Source organism: Mytilus californianus, unplaced genomic scaffold (genome assembly GCF_021869535.1).
Source record: "Mytilus californianus isolate M0D057914Y unplaced genomic scaffold, xbMytCali1.0.p SCAF_2, whole genome shotgun sequence".
Lineage (NCBI taxonomy): Eukaryota > Metazoa > Mollusca > Bivalvia > Mytilida > Mytilidae > Mytilus > Mytilus californianus.
This window is the reverse complement of record NW_026262668.1, coordinates 129,024,916-129,050,821: the sequence shown is the minus strand read 5'-3', so window position 1 is coordinate 129,050,821 and position 25,906 is coordinate 129,024,916. Positions and strand designations below refer to the sequence as shown.

Genomic DNA, 25,906 nt, shown 5'->3' with positions numbered 1-25,906 from the left:
CTTATGAAGTTTTCCTTTGCACATTTTTATACCGGGGTGTAAAATTGAAAATTTCTTACGAAGAACTCCCGTTATACATTTTTTCAACACCGATGTTGATGTGCATTGTCAAATTTTTTTTTTGGGGGGGGGGGGAATTTTTGAGCGAAAAAAATTGTGGGAAACTTTTTTTTAAACAATTTTGGCAAAATATTTTTTATTTTTTGGGGGGGGGGGGGGGGGGGGGGGGGATTTTTGCATTCTAATTTTTTTGGAAATTTGGATTTTTTTATCCCCAGGTATTTAACCAATCAGATAGCAAGATTCTTGCTTCATAAGAATTCAAGCTCTTTATTTACAGTTGAGAAGTAAATCTTGCTTAAGTACGGAACTGGTTTTTCTTGGAACTTAAGCAGTTTTAAACCTTGTATATATATCAAGCAAATTTACACCAGGTAAATGTTTTAAGCAACCAATTTTAGATATTGTAGATAAATAGTTTTGATTTTAGATAGCCAGACAAACATTTCATAAGAGTTCTTTATATTATTTTTTTTAGGAGGTGGCATTACCATCCGCATCAACAGTCTCATCAACAACCATGCTGTCATCTACAAGTAGTACAGGTAGGCAGCTGGTTTTTTAGCTCACCTGGCCCTAAGGGCCAAGTGAGCTTTTCTCATCACTTGGCGTCCGTCGGTCGTCGTCCGTCGTCGTTAGCTTTTTACAAAAATCTTCTCCTCTGAAAGCACTGGGCTAAATTTAACCAAACTTGGCCACAATCATCATTAGGGTATCTAGTTTAAAAAATGTGTCTGATGACCCCGCCAACCAACCAAGATGGCCGCCATGGCTAAAAATAGAACATAGGGGTAAAATGTAGATTTTGGCTTATATCTCTGAAACCAAAGCATTAAGAGTAAATCTGACATGGGTAAAACTGATTATCAGGTCAAGATCTATCTGCTCTGAAATTTTCAGACAAATCTGACAACCTGTTGTTGGGTTGCTGCCCCTGAATTGGTAATTTTAAGGAAATTTTGCAGTTTTTGGTTATTATCTTGAATATTATTATAGATAGAGATAAACTGTAAACAGCAATAATGTTCAGCAAAATAAGATCTACAAATAAGTTGTCATGACCAAAATTGTCAGTCGACCCCTTTAGGAGTTATTGCCCTTAATAGTCAATTTTTAACAGTTTTTTGTAAATTTTTTTAATCTTTTACAAATATCTTCTTCTCTGAAACTACTGGAGACAAATTTAACCATACTTGGCCATAATCATTATTAGGGTATCTAGTTTAAAAAATTTGTCTGATGACCCCGTCTTCCAACCATCATGGCCGACTTGGTTAAAAATAGAACATAGGGGTAAAATGCAGTTTTTGGTTTATATCTCTGAAACTAAAGCATTTAGAGCAAATCTGACAAGGGTGGCAAAAATGTTCATCAGATTTAGATTTATCTGCCCTGAAATTTTCAGACGAATCCAACAACCCGTTGTTGGGTTGCTGCCCCTAGTTAGTAATTTTACAAAAATTTTGCAGTTTTTTTTTATTATCTTAGATATCATTATAATATCTAATATCTAATACTATTAATTATGATTTTAACCTTATTTTACATGATTTCCAAAGCATCAGTATATATAGGTGAGCGACACAGGCTCTTGAGAGCCTCTAGTTTTATGAATGAGGGTTTCTTGATTGTAACTCATGTTTCTCTTGCTTCATAACCATTGGAATGATACTTTTTCAAATGGAAGATATAGGGACTAAAGGTTTTGAGGTCGATAGGTTTAAGTTCAATGTCACTGTTAATATAAATAGATTTTGTTAAGTAAAATGTTTTCCCGATGGTGATATGAGTTTCCCTAGAATGATCGGAATGAAGCTTATACAGATCAAAGGTCAAGGTCAAGGTATCTGATATTGTTTCCATAATGTAGCTTGAGTTCACCTTGCTTATTCATAATTAAACTTGTACAGATGAAAGATAAAGGGAAGTTAAAAGTAGCCTATCGATCTTAAGAGTCAAAGGTCAAGGTCATGACTTTTTTGGGTGGAAATGGTTTAAATATTGTAACTTGAATTTCCCTTGATTGATTGGAATAAAACTTGTACAGATGGAAGATATAGAAAAAAGGAAGAAGCCTATTGATTTTCAGGGCAATGTGTCTAAAACCAAGTTCACTTTTACTGAAAATATTTTTTTTTTTTACTTTACAGGTGAAAAATAAGCAATAATTCAACGTTTTATTTATCTTTCCAAGCGGACTAGCAATTTTGATCCTAGAAAAAAAAAGTTTTCTCTCTATTAATGTCAATTTCGGAGAGATTAATTTAGCAGTGCCAGTTGTTTACTTGTTATATTTCTGATATATAAATGATTAATGTTACATTTTTGTTTTTTCCAGGAACAACATTACCAAGCAGCAGTTCACATCTGATCTCATTCACGCCTCACCAGACTGCATCAAAAACTACAGATTCATCTCATAATATATTAGGTCAAAATAAAATGGACGACACTTGACCAATCCTTTTTATAGAAGTTAATCTAAATTTTTTTCTTCATAGATATTTAATTTTGTGCCATGAGTTAAGACATTGTTGATACACCAAGTTAGATTTTTGTCCTGTTATAACTTATTGAGTTTTTGTGGCTCTTTAATTATTGCCAGGTAAGATTGTTCATTAAAAATGGACATTACTTCCTGTTGTTTCATTGGCCAGAAAATAAATGTTTTACTTCTCATGCACTTCCTGTTTATGACAATACTGTAGGTATTGTCAGGGACAGAAGACCTACAGTGTTAATACTATACAAACCACATGTGCAGTCATTATTGTTTATAGGGTAATAGATTTCATGGTTAAAAATTAAAATCAAATTAAACAATAAAATATATACAAAATAAATATAAAACAAGTTTTCTACAGGATTATATACAGAAAATTGTTAAAACGCAACGTCAGTTTTCATCAATCCATGAAAATCAGTACCCACAGAAAAAAAAATGAATTCACAGTAGTCAAAAAAAGTCAGTTGAAAAAGACGGGCTATTTTTGTCTCGCCTTGACGTAGTCAAAAAGCGAGACATAGGTATGCTGTTTCCGGCGGCGGCGGTGATGGCAGCGTCAACAATGTATTAGTTTGTGATTAGGTCTAGTTAATGGTGAACCACTAGTGGTAGGTCAATGATATTTGGAATGCAGTTGTATTAGCATTGGCTCATCTCATTGCCATGGAGATTATTTGGCCCAGCCCCCTCAGTCAAGGTCTATTGACTTTGAAACTTTTCATAGTTTACATGTATTAGTTTGTGATTAGGTCAATGATATTTGGTATGCAGTTGTATAAGCATTGGCATATCTCATTTCTATGGAGATTATTTGGCTCCGCCCCCTTAGTCATGGTCTATAGACTTTGAAAATTTTGCTAAGTTAACATGTATGAGTTTGTGATTAGGTCAGTTCAAGGGGAACCATTAGTGGTAGGCCAATGTTAATTGGTGTTCAGTTGTATAAACATTAGCACATCTCATTTCCATGGAGAATATTTGGCCCCGCCCCCTCAGTCATGGTCTATTGACTTTGAAACTTTTGCTTAGTTTACATGTATTAGTTTGTGATTAGATCAGTTTAAGATAAACTGCTAATGTGTTTCAATGATATTTGGTATGCAAATGTATTGGCATTTGCAAGTATCGTTGCCATGGAGATTATATAGCCCCACCCCTGATCATGGTTCATTGACTTTGAAACTTTTACATAGTTTACAAGTTAATGTTTGTGTTTAGGTTTGTTTAAAGGGAACGACTTATAATAAGTCAATGGTATTTGGTATGCAGTTGTATTAGCATTGGCACATCTCATTCCATGGAGATTGTTTAGCCATGTACCCTTAGTCATGGTTCATCGATCTTTGAATATTTGCATAACTTACATGTTAAAGTATTGCTATTGTAATTTCAACATTTGCATTATCAAAATTACAAAAAGGCGAGACATATCTCTGTGATAACAGTTTATTAGTAAATAAATAATTGTGTTACTGTTGCATTGACTCTTTGAATATGAAACTGAAATATTGTCAGTTATCTCACAGTCAGACCATTGTTTATTGATTGCCCTAGAACAAAAACTGCAAATGAACATAGTTTGAATAATTGCAAAGTACACATTTTGTAAATTGTATTCATGACACTAAAATTTCCATATTAAACATAAAACATACAGATGTCCTCACTTCACTTACAAGTTATTGACAATGTTACTTTCTACTTCTGTTCATATCATTAATTATGTCAGCCAATCAAATTTCTGCCTCATAATTTTTTTTAAGATGTGTATCATCTCGAAACCCAATGATCACAAAAGAGAGTACACAAGAGCATTGCCAGATCCTTGTAAGCACAGCCTCGACACACAATGTATTTTAATGAGATTACATAAGATCAGCTGAGGGGACTTATTTTGACTTTATAAACAATGGAACAACAGGGTAAGAATGGATTGGAAAATGATAAATTAGATTGTAATATATTTGTGAGTAAGACATCAAAAGATAATGGTTAACCTAGCTGACACCCAGCACCTCTGTAAAAATCCTGTACTGAATGAAATAAACAAATATCTGTAAAGACGAGGTTATTGTCTAATTTAAATGTTTGATTTAAATAAAAAGGGCCATGTCGTCTCACCTGGATACTATGATTTGCTTGAGAAGCAAATAGTTTATTGTATAAGGCCTAACTTGTTGTTTTTATTGTCAATTATAGTAAAATGATTATGTCTACACCTCATATTTATCATAAACTATATTTTTGCATAAGAGTTGTAACAGTTGAATGGTATATATTGTCATTACTTACAGGTTATAATACATTGTTGACTGAACAGTATTAAAAAAATGGTAAATTGTTGTTTAGAAGTTGAAATGAATTCAGTTCAAAGTTTTATTTAAAGTTGATATTCAATAATCTGAATACAAAACACAAGCAGTGGTGATATTTTCAAACCGATTACATAACAATATACAAAAGTCATACAAAATAGCTTAACTTTGTGTGTAGCTATTTCCATAAGATTATGTACAATGTAAAAGAATTGATAGTGGGAACATTCTAGACAATTTCCGTTCATATTGTTTTAAGATGTGAATTTAAAACTAACATTTCTGTTTGCATTGATATTAAATTGTCAGTTAATCTTTTCCTAGTATAAATTTCATTCCATATTACTTATGGAATATTTTTTTCATGAGAACAGGCAACTAGGAATTTTTTGATTGTAGAAAATGAAACCTAATGACCTTAGATATTAGCAATATAGCTGAATTTTCCCGATCAAAGATTAAATTGTTGAAATTCATTGTATTTATGGCCCTTATATTTTACTTTCAATACAACTAGGTAAATAACTGCAATTTAATAGGTTTAAGCTCATATAGTGATGAAGATAACTTTTTGGGCTATTCATTTATCAAATACACTTCAGAGGGAAATCATTATATGTTTGGTTTTTTTTAGGACCATTCTGCCTTTTTGTTTTTGAAAAAAATGCAAAGACTTTAGGTGATTTCCCTAAGTATGAAGTATGTTCTTATGATAAATTGCTCATTCAAAAAAATTTTACATTAAAAAACTGGCCAATAAAAAGTTGAGTTTATGTTTTTAATTTTTTACTTTAACTACCTGAAATCATATTACCTCAGAATGATTCGTTAAAGTACAGATTTCATCTATCTTAAAGAGTTCCCATATCTGTCGGCAGCTAATGAATATTCAGTAATATTCATAAACATCTTGGTTAAGGTGCAGTTTGATTGTTACATTGGACCATATTATTAAATAAACAGACATCACCCAACAAAGGTTTCTTTGAAAAAATTCAGAAAATTGATTTTTAATATTGTTTTATTATTGTTTTAACTTGTAAATTTTAAGCACTTTACTGCTATTTATTTGTAAATACTGTAAATATGATTTGTAAATACATAAATTTGTACCATTGTGTGACATAATGTGTTATTTTATTGTATTATAAGCATCCTTTTAATTCTTTTAAAGAGATTATAGTAAATCAACCTAATGTTGTTGATTTCACTTTTTCCATGAAGTTATTAAATTCTACAAGTTCATGTCTTTTTCCCAGAAATAAACTTCCAATATCAAAACGTGTTTCTTTTAAATTTATTTGGAGCAAATATTGTCAAATTTGTGTTTATATTTTCAATGGTCTTGCCTTTTTCTGCAACCAAACAAGTTATTGTTTAGGAAAAGATTTGAAATTTAACACATATATTCGTATTGTAACTTATTTGACAATCCTAATTAAACTTGGTATATTTGATCACCATAGAGAGGCTAATCTCCATTTATTTTAAATTAGTACAGATGAATCCTTTTCAGTCGGATATAACCATTGTGGGCAAACTTTTCCAGAGATAATGACTCCTATTTGTTTTCATGGAGAAATGTCTAAGATCTAAACTGAGGTTAATGTCCAGTTTGCAAATATGTCAATTCGATAGAGGCTAAACTTCCTGAGCAAACACCCAAATTTATGATTCAACCCCATTGATTAGACTTTGTATCAGAATAAGAAGACGTGGCATAATTGCCAATGAGGCAAGACTTCACCAGAGACCACTGACGTAGAAGTAAACAACTATAGGTCAGCCTTCAACAATTGTAATCACCATGAATGTTAAATGCTGTTTAATGAGAGGTTGAGGCAACTTGAAGGTAAAAGTTCATTACCATGTAAGTTGTTTACTACTTGAGGTTGAGCTTAAACCAACTAGCAATTATTAGCTGAATTATGAGGAAGTCTTTAGGATTATGACATGATGAATGCTGTCCTATAAAGGCATTGGATTATCCACTTGTCAACATATATGGTACCAACCAATCTTGGTTCTATAATACTCCATGGAGTTAGTAATACTACTATTGATTTTGGGGTCAAAGGTCTACTGTCAAGGTCACAACAGTTATTGATATACTGAAATTTATGCAAAATTTTAGTTTCTTGATACATACACCAAAGTTGAGTTAGAAATGATCCTTGCAAAGAATAGGAACCCTGTCTGGCCTTGTACAACTTAAGGTTTGAGAAAAACCTATAACAAAAATACTGAACTCCAAGGCAAATTCAAAAAGGGGAAGTCCATAAAAGCTGACAAAATCAAACACTATCAATCAATGGAACTAGTGAAAAACAACCGCCATATTCCTGACTTGTTTCAGACATTTCCCGAAGAAAATGGTGGGTTTAATTGGATTTTATAGTAAGCTAACCTCCTTCCCCTTCCCCTTGTGTGACAGTTGTTTATAGTTCCGTTATATTGTTAAAATTCGGTAAGCAACCCGAACAGACATAATAGGTTAATATGACAATATTTGGGATTCAGCAGCCAAACCTTTATTAACATACATCGCAGACATACAACACAACTGACTAAAAAATAAAACAGATATACTAAAGACTCCAACAAAAAAGGTGAAGTAGATAGTAATAAACTCATTATAGATGCTAGGATTAAATTTTGTACACAAAAGACTCATCAGTGACGTAACTTAGACAGTTAGACAATGACGTCAGCAACAAAAAAAAAAGGTTTTTGTCGTTGATAGTACATGTATACCGTATATAGTATACACTTTCTCGATAAAGTGAGGATTAGGTAAACTAAAGACATGGGTAAACAAAACAGAAACAACACAATAAACACCCTTTGTTTCCAAATCGCACCTCAGGACCCACCTGCACCGGGAATGCACAAAGTTAAAAGTCAAAAACCCTATGGTGGGATGCATCAATACCAAGTCACGTCAAAAGTCATACGATCAATAGAAACAGAATAGCACGAAGACAAATAACGGGAAAATAAAGTAAAATAAAAAGTTACACAGCTTCAGCACCTATAATCTATAACTCAAGAAAATTTTGTATTATTAATTTGTAAAGTAGACACTGAATATTTATCTATTAGGTCTTGGTACTTTCCGATGAACTTTTTGAGAAAAAGGACGAGACGTACTCTGACAAAACCGTGACTCATTAAGTTTTTGCTCAAACATCGACGTTTTACAAAGTCTGAGTAGCAGCTGCTGCAAGCTTTGAATATCGCATACGGGGTGAAGTTGGAATATTGTTGCTAATATTGAAAGGTAATGTCACCGTTCCTATATTACAAAGTTTGAAAGATTCGTTATAGGAAATTATCTATTGAGCAATAGATCAAGATCTTTACCAGTCTGGATTAAAATTTGCCTTTGGGGGAAAATATCCCAAGGTCATTTGGTCAAAGGACAAGGTTATCGCAGCAACTAATGGATTGAAATGAATTCAAATGGGTTTTCCATCATTTTCCATAAATCGTCAACAGACTATCTTCACAATATAAAAAGTGTACTTCACCCACAAATCTATTTCTTCTACTTAAAATCTCGTCATTGCATGAAATATTTGCCACTGGAAGTTAAGATCAATCAATCTACTTAAAATCTATTAAGATCACAACTCGACCGATGCACCCCTTTTATGGAATACATAATTACGAATATGTGTGAAATACTACTGTATGGTGTTTTTACCTTGGCAAAGTGAAATTGAAGGATTTATCGACTTATGAATTTTGATTGTTCCTTTGGTTATTTCCGCATCTTTTTACTGTCGCAAATTGGGTTTACCTAGCGAGGTAGGAAGTTTCCAAAATCGAAATGGAACTAACTTTTTCCAATCCCAACAGTTAAAGTTCTAGATAACCGATTCAAGCATACTATAGTCAGTTCTCGGTATGTGAAAATCTAAATTCATAGAATCAACTTTTTCTGAACATTTCTCGTACGTAAGCATTATACTTCTGCGAATCAACAGTTTTAGACCGAAAGGAAAATCGTCAGTGCTGTAATATGTTATGAATTAATGCAGTCCTATAATCAGAGTAAAGAGACAGTTTAAAATATGATAACATAAAAAAATTGTACATAAAAAAGCATTATTAAACAAATGTAAATGTTTTAAAATTGGTTCATTTATTGTCAACAAAGGATGTAAAGGAATTATCTAACTTACGAAAATATTTAAAATACGCAACAGATATAAAATTTTCATGACAATCCTTTGAATTATTAAAACTCATAGTCTTACCTCCGATTGTATTTAACATGTTCTGTTATAATTTACAAGCACATATTTCTGATATAATATAAGCTGTACTGCTTCTGGTTTGAAATAAACTTGATGTTGTATACGAAAAAAGGAAATGTGTTGAGTCTTCATGTGGATCTCCACAGCAACAAGATATATCAGAAACGATACTGAGCTTAGAAAGGTCGACGTTAAGAAAGGGGAAAAGTGCTTATGGACTATTACATAAAATCTTATAAATTTTCAAGTTCAGTTTTGAATTGTGACGGTAGTCCTACATTAATTATGAATCAATGTAGACTAAATTATTCCATTGTTGTCTAGTTGAAGGGATACATGATGGATTGTGTTCACCAAAGGTCCAGTGGTAAATATTTCATTAATAATTCCAGTAGGCAGTATATGCAAAGTGGGTCGACCTGGACGAATGATGGTAAAATTTAAACTATCACTTGAAAAGTGTTGGATAGGGGCAACGTTTTTGCCTTGCAACATGCCACCTACGGACCCCTAAAAGAGTGAATGTAAGTGTTCTGTAACGTGAACAAAACTTGGGATTTTACCTACACGTGGCATTGTATTTATCTTTCCAATTTAGACCGGGCGTGACTTCGTATTTATACATTCTACATCTCCAAACGGAGAATTCGTTAAGCATGGGTTAAGGATAGTATGCAAAAGGGAAAGACGATATCTCCAGCATTTCACAAGGAATAGACAATGGTAGTTTGATACAATGGTGGTTTTTTTTATAAAACAACTGAAACAACTTCATCATACTTTTACAGTTTTACCTAACAGAATTCTAAGCAAAGTTATATTAGTATTAGTGAAAATATGTAAATTTAAATAAAAAACTCATTGTAAATGTGTTTTGTGTAGTTTTTTATTATGTATTAATTTGCATATGGTAGACATACTTCTGAAGCTGCTGAAGGCTAAGCTAGCTGTCGGGGACCTCTTTCAAATCTATGTTTGAATCGAGTCCTTCCAAAAAGATCTAAATTACATTTTATACGCTCCAATGGTTGAAAATAACACGTGAATTTATATAAAGATAAGAAGACGTTGTATGATTGCCAATGAGACAACTCTCCACATTGGTCATTTTTGTTCTTATTTAAGTTCAGAAGAATATATACTTTAAGTTTGGGAATAGCTGGTTGCAATTGACGTTTATTTGTATAAATTAATTTAACCTCTAGTAAGAACCATTAGCTCACTGTCCACAAACCAATTAACCATATCTGACTATTGCCTGTCTTTTGATTAATAAAAGCACCATAAAACTTATCTAATATGAGCTGTCACCCTGTCACATACAATCAAGCGTTAAGGACCATTTAGTAATGGTAAGATTAAAATTTTATATTTTATTTTCGGATCTGACAGAACCTGAAAATGGCTTAATCGTAATCCGATTTTCTTTTTATAATGGAATATTTATCCCAGTAGTATGAATATAGCTAGTCTTAAACCAATTACAGTTAAAATTTTTTTTATCAATCGCAAATTTTATGGATGCAGATGTTTATTTAAGAAAGCTTTACGACATTTTACTTGCATTTCTTTTGAAGAAACAACCATATAACACAGTCATGTAAAGACACAGCAATTTGACAAGGTAGTGTAAGAAACAGCTAATTGAAAAAGTAATGTAAGAATTAGCCATAAGACAAAGTTATTTAAGAAACAGCCGTACAACAAAGTAATGTAAGAAACAGTCATAATTTTATGACAAAGTAATGTAAGAAACAGCCATTTGACAAAGTAATGTAATTAACAGCTATATGAAAAAGTAATGTTAGAATTAGCCATAAGACTGAGTAGTGCAAGAAACAGCCGTACAACAAAGTAATGTAAGAAACAGCCATATTACAAAGTAATGTAAGAAACAGCATTATGACAAAGTAATTTAAAAAACAGTCATATGACAAAGTAATGTAAGAAACAGTCAGATGACAAAGTAATGTGAGAAACAGCCATATGACCAAGTTGTGCAATAAACAGCCGTAAAACAAAGTGATGTACGAAACACTCATATGACAAATCAATGTGAGAAACAGCCATATGACAAAGTAGTGCAAGAAACAGTTATATGAAAAAGTAATGTAAGAATTAGTCATATGACAAAGTAATACAAGAAACAGCCTTACAACAAAGTAATGTAAGAAACAGCCACTTGACAAAGTAATGTAAGGAACAGCTACATGTATATGAAAAAGTAATGTAAGAATTAGCCATATGACAAAGTAATGCAAGAAACAGCCATATGACAAAGTAATTTAAGAAACCGTCATATGTCAAAGTAATGTGAGAAACAGTCAGATGACAAAGTAATGTGAGAAACAGCCATATGACAAAGTTATGCAATAAACAGCCGTACAACAAAGTAATGTACGAAACAGTCATATGACAAAGTAATGTGAGAAACAGCCATATGACAAAGTAGTGTAAGAAACAGTTATATGAAAAAAGTAATGTAAGAATTAGTCATATGACAAAGTAATGCAAGAAACAACCGTACAACAAAGTAATGTAAGAAACAGCCAATTGACAAAGTAATGTAAGGAACAGCTATATGAAAAAGTAATGTAAGAGTTAGCCATATGACAAAGTAATGTAAGAAACAGCCATTTGACAAAGTAGTGTAAGAAACAGCTATATGAAAAAAGTAATGTATTAAAAATTAGCCATATGACAAAGTATTAAAAGAAACAACCGTACAACAAAGTAATGTAAGAAATAGCCATATGACAAAGTAATGTAAGAAACAGCCTTATGACAAAGTAATGTAAGAAACAGTCATATGACAAAGTAATGTGAGAAACAGTCATATGACAAAGTAATGTGAGAAACAGCCATATGACAAAGTTATGCAAGAAACAGCCGTACAACAAAGTACTGTAATGTAAGAAACAGTCATATGACAAAGTAATGTGAGAAACAGTCATATGAAAAAGTAATATGAAAAACAGCCATATGACAAAGTAATGTGAGAAACAGTCATATGACAAAGTAATATAAGAAACAGTCATATGACAAAGTAATGTGAGAAACAGTTATATGACAAAGTTATGTAAGAAACAGCCAGCTATATGACAAAGTAATGTAAGGAACAGTCATATGACAAAGTAATGTAAGAAACAGCCATATGACAAAGTAATGCAAGAATCAGCCATATGACAAAAGTAATGCAAGAATCAGCCGCACAACAAAGTAATGTAAGAAAAAGCCAAATGACAAAGGTATGTATGAAACAGTCATATGACAAAGTAGTGTAAGAAACAGCCATATGACATATAAATTCCACCATTGCATCAAGTGTGTTACGATTGTTCTCCACTTTAAATTTCGACCAATCATTTGCCGAGAAGTTTTCTCTAGAAGTGAGAAATAATTTTCTCACACCAATCGAGAAATGTGAAAGAAGCACGAAAATTAGAGGAAAAATAATATAAATCAGCCATATGACAATGTAATGTAAGAACTTGCAAAAGTAAGAATCAGCCATATGACAAAGTAATATAAGTCTTTAGGTTTCTTACTTTTTTTTATAGACTCTTACTTGTCTTTTCGTCGTTTTTTGCCATGACGTAATCAGTTGTGTAGGCTTATGAGTTTGAGTGTCCCTCTTTCGCCTCTCTATTACAATGAAAGTTAACATTATGAATTTATTGAATTAACTGTTATGATTTCGATATAATTAAAGCTTTTAAATCGGTTTCATATCAAATATATTTTCACATAAAAAAATGTCAACTATTTATATCTAAAAGATATATTTCATTTTAAGTCTTCTTAGCTAGATCATAACAAGTGGCAAGGATTTCTGGAGAAAAAAATCATGTTAGCTTTTATATTTTGATTAGAGTAAAAATGTAAAGTTCTATTTTTGTCATATGTTTTGCTATGGTATACACAACAATACAATTGATATCTGTCTACTAATTATATACATCATGAATATTACGTTCATCCACACGAACGTTGGTACGTAAAACTATACGGTTATCTTCCAAGGTTCAAATGTTCCAATGTTTTATCAATTCCCATTTATTCCATCCTATTAATTTCCATTTAGCTGTTCTTTCAATTATATTTTGTTCCGAAACTCTCCAGTCGAGAAATAATAATAAATGTCCATTTTATTGACTCTGTATCCATCAATACACAGTTAAGACAGATACATATAATCTCCGTCTGTCTGTAGATATTGTCCGGTGTCGTTTTTTACAGAATCACAGACGGTGACTGGATAATACTTTTATAGTAATATGTCCTTTGAGGAACATTCATATTTCTTTCTTTGAAGCGTTGATATCTGGTGATCTATATAAAATATACAGATATTTCCTCTTAATAATATTGAGAGTAATATAATAAAATAATTACAAAAGACTGGTATGGACATTCTATTAAAAGAAAAATATTTCCATTTTGACATTTCTCAGTTCTAACTTTACATTTTTCACTTTCAACTTGACATTTCTCCCCTCCAAGTTGACATTTCTCACTTTCAAGTTTTACCTGTTATTGTTACATTAAGTATGAGCAATAGCCTTACTAAAAAACATGTGTTTGTCACGTCAATAACTTTGTATATTAGACATCTGGTAACAAAATATCTTTTTGTCAAAGGCAGTTTTTCATAACGTAATATCAATGCATGGTGATGATTCCAAATCCAATCTGCTTTTCAATTTAAACAGTTTAACCTTAATTATATAGACGCAAGAAGTTTGAAAGCCTAATGCAAATATGCAAGACAAAATTCGAAAATTTAATTGCTGATTTCGGAAAGATAATGACCTTCTCTTAAAGAATATTATTTGATTTTATAAATACTTTTTGATTTTCAATTCATAAAGGTCAAACAAGTGACCTTATCATAGTTTCCTCTTTGAATGTTTTTTTTTACTTCATTTGATACTTATCGTTTGATAATAGAGAGTGGAATATACCGAGATCGCCTATAAATCTACAGAATTTTTCGAGATCAACAACATTTTCAATTGAGAAGATATGATTACATTTTAGAACAACAATGTTTAACATATTTTTCATTCTCTGTTGTAAAAAAAACATAACATGACACGATGTGATTACATCAATGATGACAGCCAAAGACCAACAGAGAGGATGTGGCATGAAGTGGTTAAGTCATCGATTACTGATGAAGACCAACAGAGCTGATATAGTATTAAGTGGTTAAGTAACCGATTTCTGCTGAAGACCAACAGAGCTGACATAGCATGAAATTGTTAAGTTAACCGATTACAGCTGAAGACAAGAACAACATAGCTAATATAGCATGAAGTGGTTACGTAACCGATAACAGCTCAAGACCAACAGAGCTGATATAGCAGGAAGTGGTTAAGTAACCGATTACTGCTGAAAACCAACAAAGCTGATATAGTATTAAGTGGTAAAGTAACCGATTTCTGCTGAAGACCAACAGAGCTGGTATAGCATGGAATGTTTAAGTAACCGATTACAGCTGAAAATCAACATAGCTAGTATAGCATGAAGTGGTTAAGTAACCGATTACAGCTGAAAACCAACAAAGCTGATATGGCATGAAGTGGTTAAGTCATCAATTACTGCTGAAGACCAATAGAGCTGATATGGCATGAAGTGGTTAAGTAACCGATTACTGCTGATGACCAATAGAGCTGATATGGCATGAAGTGGTTAAGTAACCGATTACTGCTGAAAACCAATGAAGCTGATATGGCATGAAGTCGTTAAGTCATCGATTACTGCTGAAGACCAATAATGCTGATATGGCACGAAGTGGTTAAGTCAGCGATTATTACTGGCAACCAACAGAGCTGATGTGATGACATCTTCGATTACAGCTGAAGACCAACAAAACTGATATGGCATGAAGTGATTAATTCATCGATTACAGCTGAAAACCGACAGAGCTGATTTGGCATGAAGTGGTTTAGTCATCGGTTACAAATAAAGACCAACAGAGCTGATGTGACATGTAGTGATTAAGTCATCGATAACAGTCGAAGACCAACAGAGCTGATGTGACATGAAGTGGTTAAGTCATTGATTACAGCTGAAGACCAACAAAGCTGATGTGACATGATGTGATGACATCATCGATTACAGCTGAAGACCAACAGCGCTGATTTGGCATGATGTGGTGAAATCATCGGTTATAGGCAAAGAAACATAGCGCTCTGATACGTCTTTATGTGGTAAAATCATTGATAATAGCCGACGACACACAACGCAGATATGGCATTATATGGTGACATGGACTCACCAGAAGAACTATGAAATCGTATTATATTTCTGCAACTATATTTTCAGTTTATGAAAATGAATCGTTCAGTCGTTCGTTCATACAAATTTCAACATACCACCTTTCTACTCAGTTACAGTGGAAATTCCGAAAATTCGGTGGATTTAAGCTTTAAGGTGTTATTAATGTAAATATATTACGACCTCATCAGTATGGCATATGCGCTTTAAATCCAGGATGTCGCAGAACTTTGTGTTTATCAACATTTATCAAAATAATCCTTTATGATTATCTTTAAAGCAGAAAGAAAAAGTTGTCCTACTTATTCCTTATAAATATTTTATCGTGTATTATTATTCACATTTTTTATCAGATCCGATTTGAATGGGCTCTACGGGGTGTATGAATACACAGGTACGGCAAGTTGGACGTAAACTCCGATATCCGGTGTTCAAGAAGTGCTATTCTATTTGCACGTACAAAATGTAAAACAGCCAAAAGACAGAACCAACTTTCTTGATTTTTTGTTTTAATTCATTTTCGACCTGCTGGTGCATGAAATGTTTACAAAGTATTTAATCAAGAAACAGAGCAAATAAATTTTCGACTTTCATTCTTTGGAAACATTCCTTAAGAGAAAAAAAATGTTAAAAAAGTATTAAATATTTATGGAGTTAAACCGTGTTATTTTTTTCTTAAATTATTCTTACAAACCCTGTATCGTAACTCAGAATTTCAAGATTCTTCTATTCAAAATGCTTATAACGGAAATACAGCTGAATCAATTCAAGGACTCTTCCATAATACAGCGACTGTATTCTGGACACGTTCTCTATGTATCCGATATCTGACTGTGTCTAAGTATCAGATGTACATTCTGAGTGCCATAGTAGCATTTGTATATCACTTATTATGTGTGCTTGAAACTACACGTGCTGTTGAAATATTTCAAATTGATACGACTTGTAAGGACAAAATTTTAGTCTTCCGTTTAGAAAAATGTAATACTGAAAAATCCTTAGATTTCATGCGATGACTCTTTTTGTTCGAAGTGTGTTTTATATTTACATAGATCTATATTCTACATAATATCGTTCGCATACACAACGTCATGTTGATTTAATGTACAATTTTATGGTTCAGTATTGTATGAGAACCTTCCCAAACAGACGTTTTTTTCAAATATTTATTCTTTTGATTATATTTCTTTCATTGGAATCTATTTTATTACTCATAAGATGAAAATGGGATGATAGATAGTTGAACACGTCAAACAAAGTATATACCACCAGGGTTACTGGTGCTATGTATGAAGGTAGTAAAAGGACAAAATAGTCTTGTGACATAAATACATCATTCAATTACAGCTAGTATTGATTTCATAAATTAGATCTGCACTGTAGATAAATAAAAAATAAAAACCAATCAATGAATGAAATGACAGCCTACTTCACGTTAAAAGTATACTAGGAAATCATAGTTTATTCATTAGTTGAAATTGGCGAGTACTCTTGGATTGGTATTTTGTCTTTTATTTTCTTTTTTCTAAAGAGAAGCAGAAGATACAAAAGTGATATTCAAACTCACAGTGAGTTCGAAAATAAACTGACAACGCCATGGCTAAAAAAGAAAAAAAAAGACAAACAGATAAACAACATAGAAAACCAAAGACTGAGCAACACGAACCCCACCAAAAACTGGAGGTGATCTTAAGTGCTCCGGAAGGGTAAGCAGATCCTGCTCCACATTGGAACACGTCGTGTTGCTTATGTAAGTACGAACTCGTTGATATGTCTAATTCAAACTCATAAGTCGATGACAAACTGACAATGTCAACGAATATTTGTTCCGCCTCACTGAAGTTCCCCTAGAAACTTTGTTATAAACAATGCCATAATATCTGTTCCTTCTGGAACAAAATGTAGTCTACAAAACACAACATAGAAAACTTAATACTGAGCAACAACACAACATAGAAAACTAAATACTGATAAACACGAACCAAGTTGTTTGCGGTACTTTGTGCCGAACTAATCAGTCAAGCCCTTTGAAACAGATTTACAGTTTGATTTTTATATTGTGCTGTTACACCACTGTCCAAAGCTAGAAGGAGGGCTGAGCGCTCAAAACATGCTTAAACCGCCATATTGTTCATGTGCAAACACAAATAGAAATAATAATTTTATTGACTAATCACAGTGCCTGTACTAGGGCAGAATAATTACAGTTTAATTATGACTACAAGACAAAACATACAATACTCAACATGATTTGAATGATTGAGTTGATTAAAAAATTGAACATATAAACATAAGAACTGCATAAAATATACAAAACTGGTGAATAAAACCCAGCAACTTGGATTCAACCTGGAACACAAAAATTTCATACAATAAAATATAATAAAGGGGGACAGCTCTTAAGTCAATTTTTCAATAATAGTGCATCTCTTTGTTTTGACAGTTGTTTTAAAAGTTTATTAATTATATAAATGATGTCTATATCTTCGTTGCTTAACAGCCAAATTAATTTGTTTTCATCTGAAAGTTTACTAAAATTCTTATTAACTTTTTTTAATTGATCAAAATATCTAAGTTACAATATCTTCGCTTTTTAATGTTTAGGTTATGTGAGCTTACTCTAAATTTAGTTAACAACCTTCTTTCATTTTCATTACCACACATAAATATTTTTCTAATTTGAAAATGTTTTCAAATTTACGATATGTTCTTAACTTGTTCCCAACTTTGGAATGGTTTGTATTATCATTAAAAAGCCCTTTTAACCAAATGCATGTCCAATGTCATTAGACTGTTGTCGTTAGGTGCTGTCTGTCATATTTGTTTTTCGTTTATAGTTTTAAGCATGAATCAGTCTATTCAGTGGTTTTACATTATTACGGTCTTTCCTTTTCCAAACGGGAAAGACCTTACTGTATTTCTTCTGACTATTATTATTCTTTTTGTTCCGCCAAACTTTGACAACATTTCCCTCCGTAACCGTAAGCCATGTCGCTTTTAGGTTCACACTTTGTATCGGTGTCACAAATACCTATCCGGAACTCACCCTGTGAGTCGTAAAATTTTGTCGGTCCGGAGTTATCCCTCCGAAACCTAAAACCTTGCTATCATTCAAACACCGTAACCGTAATAGGTACAAAAAAAAACGAAGGGTGAAATTTGTTCAGGACCAGACCCTGGTTCTTCGTTACATTTGGATCGAAAAGATTCAACGACTCATTGGTAGGGTTATGCCCCTATGAAAATTAACCGATCTCGGTTGGCCACTTAAACTCAGAAACCGTAAGTCGTAGCCACCTAGGATCTTCACCAATGATCATCAATTTTTGTGACTTTGAAAATGCCTCAAGGTCAGATTTGTATGTTGACCTTGACCTTTGACCTTACACCTTGTTATGGGATAATCTCAGTAACCATTATACTTACAGAAGTTTTGAATAGTGGAAAATGTTTGGGTCAATAAGGTGCAACTTTGTTAAATTTTGACCGAAGACATTTGACCTTTCTGTAAGGGGCATAACCCCTAGTTTAGGTTTCTAAAAAGAAAAAAATCAGGTTTTACTGTTAAACCAAAGGTCCTAGACCCATGACGACTTCAGCAATGACATTGGAGACTAATGACCTTGACAAAGGACAAAAGGTCAAAGGTCAAGGTCATGTCCCAGATACCGAATTATGTGTTTTTGACCTTATTGAAAGGATTTTTAGGGTGTTTTAAAGCTTTTTCAGGTTGACCTTGACCTTTCACCTTAAAACTTATTTATTGGATATCTCAAAAACGATAATACTTACAGAAATAGTAAATAGTGAAAAATAATTGAAACATAAAGGCGCAACTTTTTTACGTTTTGACCGAAGAGATTTGACCTATCCGTAAGGGGCATAACCCCTGTTAACTGTTTTAGAAAAGACAAAATAAGCTTTAACTCATGAACCAAAGGTCCTAGACTTATGGGGTCTTTTGTTATGACATCGTGGACCAATGACCTTGACAAAGGTCATAAGGTCAAAAGTCAAGGTCATGTCCCAAATTCCGAATTATGTGTTTTTGACCATATTTTACGGGTTTTGTGTGTGTTTTAGAGCTTTTCAATGCATTATACGCTTATTTAACATATAATTTACATAATGAAAAGGACAGACCTCTCAATTGTTCAAGAACAATTGACATTTTAATATTATACAGGGGCCTTTTATTGTTTACTTTAATTGTTGTTAAAGACCAAACAGTGACCTACAGTTTTTAACAACGTCATACTTTGGTCTGTTGTGAATAGTTGTTTCATTAGAAATCATACCACATCCACTTATTTTTATTTAGTATCAAAAGATTTATTTTTTAAATTTGAAAGTGACGACATGATGTGTCCTACTCGTTAACAGACCTTGGTCATTATATGGTCTGTTCCTATGTTTTGAATACTCGTAACTTTCGTTGTTCAATTAATTGCAAAAGATTAAAAATAATCTAAATTTGATGTCATTTCCTTGCTCCATTTTGTCATGGAGACTGAAAACTTTATACTGGACGTTCGAAAGTGCTCTAAGAACTATACCTCGACACTGTACGGTTATATGTCGCCTTATTCCGAAGACGCTTACAGACTGAATGTGTGTTCCCGGCAGAGAACCCGATTGTCTACTTTTCAATACACAAGAGAACAAATCCCGACGGGAACCTCGATTCGAATATTTGAAAACCAAATACATTTTCTAGTAGCGTTGCGCAGAACAACCAAGAAGGATTAGAGGAACGCTTTGCTGAAGATAATCAACAAGTCTCAATCGAAAAGGATGGTCTGAGCAGACACCATAATGATGAATGAATGATTAAAAACAAGATTTTGCTGTTGACTGCTACAAAAGAAACGGATGACGATGTTAGGGAGGGGAATATTGCTGCTGCTATGAATAAGCATATTGCTGCTGACGGAGCGGATGTTGCATGTGGGGAGTGGTATATTGCTGATGCTGCTGGGGATGGGGATATTGATCTTGTTTCTTGGGGGAGGAAATTGCTGCTGCTGCTGCCCTGAATAGGGATATTGCTGTTGGAGGAAAGGATGTTGCATATGGGAAGTGGTATATTGCTGATGCTGCTTGGGAAGGGGATATGGCTGTTGTTACTTGGGAGAGGGGTGCTGCTGCTAGTGAGGGATATTGCTGTTGTTGCTGCTGCTGCCGTTGCGCGGTGGCACGTTTGTTTTTATGTGTCTTCGAATATCATGTGGCCAAACAGGAACGCTACGACAATGGTTACAACTATATATCTTCAATCTTTCAAGCATGTGTAACAAGGGTTTAAATCTGCTCTTAAAAATTAAGGATGTACTTAGGTGAGGTTTAGGAATTTTTTGACAGATGTTCGGACTCCTCGGTTTTATTCCTACGATACAAGGTAAAATATTTTGCCGCACAACACCCATTTTTCTTTTCATATAAGACTTCAATAGCTCATAAAAGGTCATTTTCCTAAATTTAAGTTTGCCTTGATTATGTCAATTATCTAAAATTTAAAACCTATATACATACACATATGGGGGTTGTTTACCTCTAAACAATATAAAGGACTTTCATGAAAGGTACTTAGTGTACAATATTTCAGTACTCATTTAGGAAACCATAAATACAACAGTATCTCATTAGCTACAGAAACTTAGGATTTTATTCTCCCAATCAACGGACAGTTTCTCGCAAATTTCAACCTACGGCGACATTGGAGCTTTAATATAATGAGAGTAACTACATTTAGTATTCACCTTATTCCACGACCACTAATGTGGTTTACTAAATATGTTGCAGTTTGGGGTGTTTAATCTTCTTCTATTAAACAGAAAGATTGATCCGGTATAGCAAGTAGAAATTTGCAATCATTTCCCCAAACTGATTTTTTCCTTAATCATTAAATCAATTTAAACAGTAAGAAACCATTTCTAGACCAGCACGGAATGATTTTGTGTTAATTGGTGGAAATCAAATTTAATTTTCGTCTGCTCGTTGGACAATTTAATTTTGGTGATTTATATCGAATTATGACGAGGAACAGTTCCTTCGTCAACTGTAAGAATATCGCATTGCTGGCGTTCTAATTTTCAATATTTTTTAAACCGATGAACGTTTTGGATTATTGGATTTTGTCAATTTAATGTATGTGGCAACAGGGGAGTAAAGGTAAGTTTTTGGGGTTTTTATTATTTATCAGTTTTTGATTGATTTGACTTTTTTGAAGGTTATTATGGTTATAGGTCTTAACAATCTACATTTCACAATAGCATTGTTATAAAAATGAAGGAATTTTCATATTTTAATTCTTAATTATTTTTAATACAGTTGTTAAAAAAATCCAATAAACAATAACCTTTGCAGCTAACACAATGTAGTTCTTAATTACAAAGTTAATCTCTTAAATATACACATTTTGCAGTGCAGTACATTTGTTCAACATTTTCAAAATAAATTTACAAAATGTCAACAAACGATGAATTTCATAGGAGGTGCATATCAGTAATTATTTTCTAATAAAATTGTAAAAAATATTAAAATTCCGTAATCCTCAGTCTTTAAATTTATTATTTTCGTTTATAAATAAATAGAATGATGTAGTCGCAGAAGATCATCAGTTTCATTTGCGATGTAATTGTGATGTCTTAAACATGGCACTATTAACATGTGCACTTTCGACCAAAATGGCATTTTTTATACTTTGATTTGAGCAACAGGTTTACCGAGACATTTTACTAACACCAATGTCTTTATATAAAACATCTTTTGGCAACCGGCATAATTTTTGGAAAGATTGGCGATTCTGTAGGTTGCAAGATACTAGAACGACATGTAAGGAGATTTGAACATCAGCAAGTGTCTATGTTTGCTTTCATCAATCCAGCCACTGGTGATTACCAAGTTTACAGAATGTACAAAATCCGAAAAAACTGTTTAAAGATTTTATATTCCAACTTAATTTGTTGTCTATGAAAAATTATTTTACACTATAATACAATTACTTAGTCAGAAAGAACATTAAGATTTCAGTATGATGCGATGTCTGTCTTTGAGTTAGTTTGGTGACATTTTCATGATATATTTACTGTCAGATATAGGATTTAATGTGCATTATTTTGTTGTTCAGTCACGTGCGTTGGATTGATTGTCAAATTGCGACCTACTTCCCAATTGAATTATACTACAGCATTGAGATTCTTCAGAACTACAAATTGAATTTGCTCGAGTCTAGTCCAATTATTAATGTTTATATGTAATTCAATGTGTTGTCTTTTCTGTATGATTTAATATAGGCTACAAGATGTAATACCAATACATGAGTACAAGATTCGACAGGCTATACTATATTTGAAATTATCTTTTTTCAAAGAACAAAATTCCATTGCTTATAAAAAATAAATATGAATATCTTTGTCTATGTTACATTTCAAACAATTAATACCATATTTGCTTACATCACAACTGAAACTTGCTTATATTCCACTATGTTATTAATTAAATATCTTTTTTCACTTTAATCTTTTTCCATACTCAGGTTTCATTTCAAACCAAAGCATTATGGATAATTCAAGCTCAAGTTCACAATGATCTTGAGTAATTTTCATCTTTAATTATATTTGAAATAGAATCAGTGAAAAAGCACTTTCATCTTTTTCAACAAAAGAATTACATGCACGGTCAGCATACATTTTTGTACATGTGTATATTCTCATATCTCGATAGCTACTCTTCCCTATTTACTAGGCAACGAATGTGTGGTATGAGGGATTGGTGCCGATTGTAGTACGGACGACAGTTGTTTATGGAAGGATCTGCTTACCCTTCCGGAGCACCTGAGATCACCCCAAGTTTTTGGTGGGGTTCGTGTTGCTTAGTCTTTAGTTTTCTATGTTGTGTCATCTGTACTATTATTTGTCTGTTTGTCTTTTTATTTTTGGCCATGGCGTTGTCAGTTTGTTTTCGATCTATGAGTTTGACTGTCCCTCTGGTTTCTTTCGTCCCTCTTTCATTAGGCATGCTCTGAACCAGTAGTTAAGAAAACAAAATATTCAAACGTAATTAGGAGCAACTAAACCAAAAGTACATAAACAGACCTGTTTTTTTTTTTGATAAATTGAAATATAGCTAGATATGTATTGCTATTTCTTAACTTAAACTCATGGTCCTACATCTTGTCGATTTCATGTACTTATTTTTGCATTGCACAAGGTCATGCTTTTCTCTGACTATTGATGACGTCTTTACACTAAATTCGTCGGAAGAGAACTGATTGATACCTTAATTCGAAAGAACATAATCCACTTAGTATTTTTTAGTTGTTATTGGCTTTGAACTAGCTTTCACTAACTGCGAGTACTCTTTATTCCAGACTTTTTGTGTGTTGTTTCTATGCTATGTGCTAACGTTATGAGTCAAGTGATATCCAACTTAATGTTACAGTTTGTTCATATTGTGTGCAGTCACATCACTGTCCCAGGTTAAAGGGACGGTTGAGCGCTCACAAACTTTTAACCCCGCCACATTATACATGTGCCTGTCTCTAGTCAAGAGCTTGTAATTCATGGGCTGTCGTTAGTTGCTGTCTGTCATATTTGTTTTTCGTTTATTATTTTGTCATAAATCAGGCCGTTGGTTTTTTCGTATGTTTTTTAACACTTTGTTATGTCGGGGCCTTTTATTGTTGACTGTACCAATTGGTTTTGCTCATAGTTGAAGGACGTGCAATGACCTATAGTCGCTTAAATCAACTTTATGTGGGCTCTGTTGAATGGTTGTCTACATAGCAATTATACCACATCTTCTTATCTTGTACTGTTAAGGCAGGCTATGTAAAACTCTTTGAGAAGTGAATAGTTTGTAAATATATAACCGAATAAGAGATACATAATGGCATTTATCGACGGCAATTTTTACTGGTTGGGGTAATTAAAAGCTGATCATTATATATCATTATACGATAAGAAAGAGGTATACTCCTGTTTTGTTGATGAAAAACAAATCTATCAGAGGAAGAAAAAAGAGGTGAAAATTGTATTTTGATGTGAAGATTATATTAAATAGATAACTAATATTCGAAGAGGTTTCGGTTGATCATCGTTATTTAAAAAAAACCGTTTATATATTGTCCTTATATAGGAATCTCAAAATTGATCACGAAAAACAAGTGAAAAATGTTATGATTTACTGACCGGTGAACACTGTTATTACTTACTGAACAATGAATAATGATATTACCTTCGGATCGATGAACAAATATTTGACCTACCGACCGTCAACAATGACATGACCTGCTGACCCGTGAACAATGTTATTACTTACTCTTACTGACCAGTAAAAATTATATATAACTTACTTACCGGTGAACAATGTTATAAGTTACTGACCGGTGAACAATGTTACTACTTGCTGACCGGTGAACAATGTTATTACTTACTGACCGATGAACAATGTTATTACTTACTGAACGTGACCACTGTGATTACTTACTGAACGATGAACAATGTTTTTTTACTGATCGTTGATCAATGTTATTATTCAATATCGGTTTTATTTTAGCAGGGTTTTCTATATGAATTGGATTTTGAATAGTTCAAATAATTATGACGTCTTGGAAGGCTATTTTAAATTTTTGCTTTGACCCTGCGACGATGTAAGGCGTCAAAGAAAAAAATATAATAGCCTTTCAAGACGTCATAATTATTTGGACTAGATTTTGAATAAAACTACATATTCACCTGCGGAAAAAGTATATTCACCGCTCAAAACGTCGCGTGCTTTTGATGTACATATGGTTTGGTAGATAATTGTCAAAACATACAGTTTTTCTCTCGGAATACGGAATAAAACAATTACTGTCTTTTGTTTCGGTAAAAATGTGGTTTAGTTGACTTTTGAAAACTGACATATCAGTTTTTCAAAAGTCAATGAAACCACATATTTACCTCATCAAAAGACAGTAATCGTATATTATTTACTGACCGGTGATCAATGTTATTACTGACTGAATGATTATGAACAATGTTATTATTAATTGAACGATGAACAATGTTATTATTAATTGAATGGTGAACAATTTTATAACAAACTGAACAATGAACATGATAAATTACTGACCGTTGAACATTGCTAGTACTTACTGACCGGTGAACATTGCTATTACTCACTGACCGGTAAACATTGATATTACCTTCGGACCGGTGAACAATACTTTAACCTACTGACAAAAAGTTTTAAATACTATTGTGCTCATCATAATTATTTTCAAAAATACAAAAATTAAGAATTACTGTAATAAAGTGAATTTGCACAGTTGTGTGTTGAACTATTTCAAGACACCAATAACCTTCCCATTTGATATATTTTTCAGCGTTTTGTCTGTTTAAACTTTTAAGACACCCAAGTAAAGGCCCAATTTTCAGACAAAAGAATATATGTTAGCGCTGGAGTCACTTTAATGTTACTCATCAGTGGCGGGGTTG

The 25,906-nt window shown here is 32.8% G+C and overlaps 1 protein-coding gene across 1 annotated transcript in view; it reads left to right on the top strand.

The window, feature by feature from the left end:
• LOC127730995 (protein AF-10-like) overlaps positions 1 to 6,162 on the top strand; it is a 37,700-nt gene extending 31,538 nt beyond the window's left edge. The window contains exons 14-15 of the mRNA XM_052239702.1: positions 539 to 605; positions 2,399 to 6,162. Coding sequence (XP_052095662.1) covers positions 539 to 605; positions 2,399 to 2,517 — 186 coding nt within the window. The 3' untranslated portion in view covers positions 2,518 to 6,162. The remainder of the gene's footprint in view (positions 1 to 538; positions 606 to 2,398) is intronic.
• The last annotated feature ends 19,744 nt before the right edge of the window (positions 6,163 to 25,906 follow it).